The sequence below is a fragment of the Pseudorasbora parva genome, chromosome 5 (assembly GCF_024679245.1).
Source record: "Pseudorasbora parva isolate DD20220531a chromosome 5, ASM2467924v1, whole genome shotgun sequence".
Classification (NCBI taxonomy): Eukaryota; Metazoa; Chordata; class Actinopteri; order Cypriniformes; family Gobionidae; genus Pseudorasbora; species Pseudorasbora parva.
The window spans coordinates 35981375-35988787 of NC_090176.1; the positions used below are offsets into that span (position 1 = coordinate 35981375).

The window sequence follows — 7413 nt, forward strand, 5'->3', positions numbered from 1 at the left end:
TCCTCACTCGCAGGGGACTGAAGTGGCGAATCTTCAGTCGCGATGCTCTCAACGTCCACCTCCTCGGAGCTGGATAGTTGGAGCACCGGCGGCTCTCTCGGGGGGGAAGAAACCGCAATGCGTGCTTCCAAGCCCCGAGAAGAACCGCTGGATGGAGCAGGTGAGGGCAGAGATAAGGCAGTGCCCGTCTCAAACCCCTCTGCAACATCCAATTGTGAACCCCACGACTGCAGCCTCCGCTCTGCCTCGGCAGCAGCGGGACCAGAGCCGCGGGGAACACGAGCCGAGGCACCCTCCTCGAAGAGTGCCCGGCGGGAGCGCAGCGTTCTCAGTGGCATACGCTCACAGTGCTCGCAAGCAGCCCCCTCGAGGGCTGCCTGGGCATGCTGCGCTCCCAAGCATGCAACACAGAGAAGATGTGTGTCCCCGCCCGTGATGTAGCGTGGGCAGGGAGGAACACACTTTCTGAAATTGCTGCTTTCACTCGCCATTTCTATCTATTTTATTTTCTCTTTTTTCTGTTAATATATGAAATATTTAACAAAAGGGTGGAAAATCTCTGATAATAGACAGACAAAAACACCAAATAGACAGACAGGTTCACACAGATCGCTTACTGAAGGCACAGAAGCTAGTTCCTGTTTGTTTTCACGGACGTTTTATAGCTTCCGGTCGATGACGTCATCACGCCGACGATCGATCTTTTTTCCGATGGAATGGTTCTACAGGCGCTTCACGACGCATTAACGCAGAGGCGTTCTCACAGCGTTTCGACGCAGCTCGAGTTCCCCGAAAGGGAACTGCAGCTCTTGTGGGGTGTTCCTGGTATGCAGGGGTCAGTATCTATCAAAATCAGTATGCTCCAAAAAAGGAACAGTGGGGAGGGAAGGCAGGCCTGTGTGGTCCTATCAAACAGACAAGCTAGCTCAAATTGCTCAAGAAGTCAATGCTGGTTCTGATAGAAAGGGTCAGAATACACAGTGCATCGCAGTTTGTTGCGTATGGGGCTGCATAGCCACAGACCAGTCAGGGGGCCCATGCTGATGATGGGTGATAACAGTAGAAAATGTTCTGTAGAGTAATATAATTCCTGTGGTAATTACACTTTTCAGACATTTTACACATTTAAATTTTTAATCCCTTTATCACTTTCCAGTTTAGCTAATTCAAATATATTTTCACCTATAAATAAGAGGCATTTTTCACTTGTGTCATTTCAATTTAACATTAAGAACACTATGCAGTTTATCCATTGATGTACAAAATGATTTCACTGTAAAATACATAAAATTGATATCTTAGAAGATTTGTTTGAGGTTCACAGTATATTAATCATTCATCATCGTCATCATCATCGTCATCATCATCATCGTCGTCGTCGTCATCATCGTCGTCATCATCGTCGTCGTCGTCATCATCGTCGTCATCATCATCGTCATCATCGTCGTCATCATCATCGTCGTCATCATCGTCCTCTGTGTTGACTGTTCCAGAGAGCACATCTTCTATCCAGTTTTCCAGCTCTTCAGGCGATGGCAGCTCATCATCATCAGGTATCTCCAACCAGACACTGTCCGCCTGTCATAGAGGACATGAGTCAATGGACTTATGTCAGCAATAAACATTTGTTCTAATAATAATAAATGTATCATTATGTACTAGGACAGTGTGACAGGTCCAAATAAATAGGACCTTTGAATCAAAAGAACTGGTTAAAATAAAATACATTTTAAAAGTATTGCACTTACATCTGTAACATTTACTATGCCAATCTGTGGTCTAAAGAGGTCAACCTTGAAGGTCTTCTCCCAGTATGGAATGAGCTAAGAAAGGAAATGTGCACATGAACAGGGATTTAAATAAAAGAAAGGTTTTTTTGACATCCATTTTACATTACCGTAATACTGACTCAATATAGTCATCCATCAATATAAACTTATTTTAGTCACCAATGGGAAGTTGTCTGGGTCGATCCACACAATACTTAGGTCTGGATTGTCTGTGTTGTCTCTGGCCACCTCCTTCAAAATCTCCAAGAATTCAAAACCATCTAAAAACCGAATTATTAAAGGTCAAATCATTATCTTATTAATTCATTTTTGCCAATGATGCTTGCACCAAGCAAAAATCATTTAGCTTTATAAGGAATTTAGAGTGGAGTCTTGAAACATACCAGGGTCCTCCTCTTCTGCAAAGGCTACAATGTGAATTCCATTCAAATCATCCTCCTGCATAAGAGAACATTTATTTTAGTGTCATTGATATGCACTATATCCATTTATTTTATTTTAGTGTCATTGATACTTTATGATACATTCCTCCACTCCATATCAGGTTCTGATTATCTTTTCGGGACATATTTTTTGTGATAAAGCTGACTTTTAACTATCCTGCTTTCTGCATGAACATTCACTAAATAGGACATATTGAATTGGACATGCTGAAGTTTAAATTATTTTATAACTGCATATCCTAAAATGAAAAAACTGTCCAAACCAGACCAACAATATTACAGTAAGAGTGAAGTATTTTTTATCTATTTTTTACAATCGACGAGATTGTGCAAGATGGTATTTGTATGAGATGAGAGACATCAAAGGGTTAGTTTACCCAAAACTGAAATTGATGTCATTAATGACTTATAATGACTTTTCATTATTAATGAGATACATTTCATTTTTGTGTGAACTAACACTTTAATGTAAATCTATTTTTGCCTCAATAAACTCCATATTGATAGTAAGTAAAATAGTTCACTGTAAAAAATTTAAAAAAAATTAAATGTCAACTTGAAATGTGAATTTGTACTAAGTGACAACTTGATATTTGAGTTGACTAAACTTTTAACTTTTTAAGGCAGCACAAACACATTTTTTTTAAAGTGAGTTGTAGGTTAGGTTTGGGGTATAAGTTTAAGAGATTTAGAATATGGTCATGAAGAATAAGGCATTCATATCTGCTTTAAAAGTATCAATAAGCACCCAATATGCTTGCTAATAAGCAACAAGAGTGAATATGTGTGCCTAATCTAAAGTGTAATCTAAAGTATCATTTAAAAAATATTGCTCACCCAGGTCTCAAACATGTCCTCTGCCCTGAGCTTTCTTAGAGTTGGTCTGTGGAGATCAATAAAAATTATCGGAATGTATCGGTATAAAATATCTGTATATCCATCCTTCAGAAAATCATTCGATTAGCTTTCCTGATTACCTCCTGTGTTCAGATATGAAGGCCACCAGCTCTTCCTCTGAGTTCGGTTTGTCTGGAATGGTGACTGGTTCTTCCATGAAGGGCTCATAGAAGTCCACCTCATTCATCTTCAAAGTCAGCTCTTTTGCCACCTATGCAAAAATAAGATCAACTCATCTACCATCAATTGTTTTCAGAGAATTACCACGTCCCAAAAAGAAAAAAAATCCCACGATAATAAAGATCTTCTGAACATAAACAGCACAAAATGATACATGATACTCACAGATTTCTCAAAGGTGGCAAAAAATTTGATAAAAGGCTGAAACTGTTCAGCTGCCTCTTGGAAAGCAAGATAATCTAAGGAAACCAGAGGAGAAAAGAAAGGGAAACAATGGGGAGGTTAGTTTTTATTGTAATTTGTATTTGTAACAGTGTTGGCCAAAGAGTGTGGTGACTTGAAATAAATGACCTCTAAATGTCAACTATAGCTTGAAAGAGTAGTAGCCTACAATGCTCAAGGGAGCTCATAAGGTTTCGGTGTGTATTTAAAAACAGTCCTGGAATGTACAGACATTTATTGCATGGTATTTATTCATTGCATGTACTATATAGATATGTGTTTGAAACATGCAGAGATCAGATAACAGCGAAAGGATATAACTGTCTCTGAACATTTAAACACCTCCTTCGTCTTATAGTCTGTGCACACAATCTCACGTTCAGAGTCACGACTTTTGAAGAAGCCAATGAGTTTGATGTCTTCTTCCATACGGTCAAAAGCTCGCAACTCCAGAGCATTGTCAATTACCTCGACCGGATCTTCCAAAAGCTAAAGCATGAGGGAGAGAAGGAGAGGCAGAGAGTTAAGATGACATAGAAACGTACTAAAACAAATGAGATGTCTGGATTTATGATAAATACAGATTATTTACATCCAGAATGAATTCCACAAGAGTATCTGCAGAGAGCAGTCCATCAAATTCAATCACACGGTCCTCCTTAAAGACGTAGACACTTCCCTCCTCGTGCAAACCTTCCAGTGAAACACATACTATAGTCACTCATCATGGCAGTGTTAATTACATTGTATACTTTATAGCCTACTGTATCACCATCCATTTATGTAAATGTCCTACAGGTATTGATGTTGTGTTAAACTCAAACACTGATGTAGAAACACCTAGGTTGTGAGCCTAAGCTTGACGTAAACTTTAAATCCTCCATGTGATAGGAAAGGCACGAAAGTATGTTTTGCCTCACCTAGTTTCTTGGCAACTTTAGCATCTTTGTGGGAGTCAACCATTCCAAAGCCAATATCTTTTTCCTCCAAGACTTGAGCAGCTAACTGTGGAAAAACAAATATTTATATATATATTTTTTGTTGTTGCCATTTTTGTATTTTATTACAAATACATTTTACAAATACAAATGCATATTGGCATTTTTGTATTTTATTTTATTTAAACAAATTTTACTTTTATTTTTTAGCGTATTGATTCATGATTCGGATCACCAATGTCACGTGATTTCAGCAGTTTGCCAGTTTGACACACGATCCGAATCATGAATCAGTACGCTGATTCATGACCGTTTGATTCTTTATTTGAGGAGTACGGAAGAGAAGACAATGCTGAATAAAGTCGTACTAATAGAGTCTAACTAACCAACTGTCGTCACATATGGACAACTCTGATGATGTTTACATTACCTTTCTGGACGTGGACAGCAAAGTGTGCATACACTTACATTCAAAGGACAGAAAGGCCTCGGACTAAATCTAAAATATCTTAAACTGTGTTCCGAGGATGAACGGAGGTATTTCGGGTGTGGAACAACATTGGGATGAGTCATTAATGACAGAAATTAAATTTTTGGGTGAACTAACCCTTTAACTACTGTGTACTTACATAAAAAAATAAGTACAATGTACTTATTGTGTTCATATTGTATTGCAAACACTTTTGCTGATATTGAGATGGGAAAGAAGTAGATTAGGGACAGGTGTGGGTAAGTTTAAGGGTAGGGTTATGGGTAAGTGAAGTGTCAAAAGTGTAGTTACAAATGTAACTACAGAAATTAATTACAGATGTAATTACATGCATTGCAGGTATTTTTAAAAATGTAAGTACAATGTAAAATCATTTTTTGTACACAATAAGTGCATTGTATCAAATTATTAATTAAAATGGTAGTACATAGTAAAGGCCACCTAATATAAAGTGGGTCCAATTATGCTGTGAATCAGAAGTACACCATGTACTGAGTCACACTGACATACTAGTCTAGATAGTGAACTTGTGAGCCATGAATTTAGAGTAAAGGAGAGCACACTTGTGTAATCATTTTAGGAGTGCTCTTGTTCCATAAATACCCTGGTGTCCTGCTTTCATTATGATGAAAGTAATTTGAATGACTGAATTTTAAAAGCCAATACTCTTTGACCAGTTTCCCAAGCCCACATTCAGAAGGCCCTTAGAAGCTATCAGGTGTACTGAATATGAAGTGCCCGATTAACATGGTGACTAAAGATGTCCACTTTTTTTTTTAATCCAGATAAATACAGAAGTGAAAAAAGAGAGCCATGTGAAGATGGATATATCTCTATACTGATATTACTACATAAAGCATGCAAAAATGTATTTGAATTCATAGTGACCATCCACAACCATTTTCTAAATAAATATACATTTTAATAACCACTTCACAATTTTGTTCCAATAAACACTTTTCATTCCGTCTTACATCGCCCTTATATCATGCATTCACGCTTGACTTTTACTCTCTTACCTCTAGTACTAGTTCAGTCATTTGTAACTGTTTCTGCAGCTCTTTTGCAGTTGGCAGAGGAGCGTGGTAGAACAGGCAGAGCATGTCGTATTTCTTCAGAGCTTTGCGGTAGTTCTTGTCATCTATGTCCAAGACACGGTCTTTGCCATCATAACGTGGGAATTCGAGGCCTTTCTCAGCACCAGCCAGGGTATAGACACCCAGAGAGGCAAGCAGCAGGATCCAGGTGGCCTGCATGGTCTATACTAATGACTAAGACCTTTCCAAAAAGAAGCTGTGGTTCTTCATGCAGCTTCACAGCTTTCACAAAGCTATGGTATGAGAAAATCAAGAGTTATTAATGAAAGAGTGCCAACCGTCCAGGCCTTCTTCCACTGATCTTTCTGGAGGTTCTTTGGAGGCCAGGTGTACCTTTCTTCTGAAAATTCAGCTTTCTTCAGCAAACCCTTGACTCTCTGTCTTCTCTCCTGGCCTGAGACAAAGAGTGCCTGATGGATTGTGCTGGTAATAGGATGGGAGAGAGCAGCCAGGATACCTTACATAGCAGTGTTCCTCTAGCCCTTTTTTAGGAGCCCAGTTGTTTCAGGGCTAAAAATACCCTAGTTGGACTGCAAAGGGACAAGAGCACTATATAGGAGAGTGATTAGACCGCAGCTAATGACATTTAATGCTGAGAGGGGGAAAGAGGGATATGAACACTTCACTGCAACATAAGACAGATGTAAACAAGAGTATACACTCTTTCCAGTATGTTCACATTTGAGAGATGCAAAACAGCTTGCAGTTAGTGACAAAGTCATTGTGCATATGAATGTACTGTACTGTAACTGGACACGTGTGTGTGTGTGTGTGTGTGTGTGTGTGTGTGTGTGTGTGTGTGTGTGTGTGTGTGTGTGTGTGTGTGTGTGTGTGTGTGTAAGTTCAGCTGACAAAGTAGATGTGCTGTTGTGGAGATATGATGGTGATTTGTGTTGTGAACTAAAGCCATTTGCACAGGGATAGACGGCCAAAAGTCTTAACTGGAATCCCTAGTAGAGGCAGGAACCCTTGAGCATTATCCCTGCACAGGACACACAATCTGCTATTAGTTACAGTTTAATTCTCCATGAATAAATAAATGAATGAAGGAACTAACAAACAGACACTGACCTACTAAAAATGCATTGACTAATTAAGCCCACAAGATTCTAAATATGTTTTGTTTTTTTGTCCCCAGTCCTCACGTTACATTTGAATGACATTTTACAACTGAACTTTTTAAATCTGTGTGACTTTAAATAGAATCTGTTGTCATAGAAATTACACCACTGATGCCCAAATTAGGATCAGCTGTCTCAAGGATTCCTGTCTAATTGCTCTGGACATTCCTAAAAAGAATATTTGTAATATTAACATATATAGTCACGCTGTCTTAAAACTAGTCTTTAAAATTGC

General features: G+C 38.8%; 1 protein-coding gene across 2 annotated transcripts; it reads right to left on the reverse strand.

Annotated features, from left to right (window-relative positions):
• Window positions 1-1052: 1052 nt before the first annotated feature.
• Window positions 1053-6520, reverse strand: casq2 (calsequestrin 2). 2 transcript variants are annotated; one of them, XM_067445063.1, is made up of 12 exons: window positions 6391-6518; window positions 5980-6290; window positions 4453-4537; window positions 4125-4225; window positions 3910-4021; window positions 3476-3549; window positions 3211-3341; window positions 3071-3116; window positions 2174-2228; window positions 1950-2050; window positions 1749-1823; window positions 1053-1578 (listed from the first exon to the last, which is right to left on the reverse strand). In XM_067445063.1, the coding sequence occupies exons 2-12, from the start codon at window positions 6214-6216 to the stop codon at window positions 1333-1335; spliced, it is 1263 nt and encodes a 420-aa protein (XP_067301164.1). In that variant the 5' UTR covers window positions 6217-6290; window positions 6391-6518; the 3' UTR covers window positions 1053-1332. The 2 variants fall into 2 exon arrangements, with proteins under 2 accessions (XP_067301164.1, XP_067301163.1); XM_067445062.1 differs by having other exon boundaries at window positions 5980-6520.
• Between the last annotated feature and the right edge of the window lie 893 nt (window positions 6521-7413).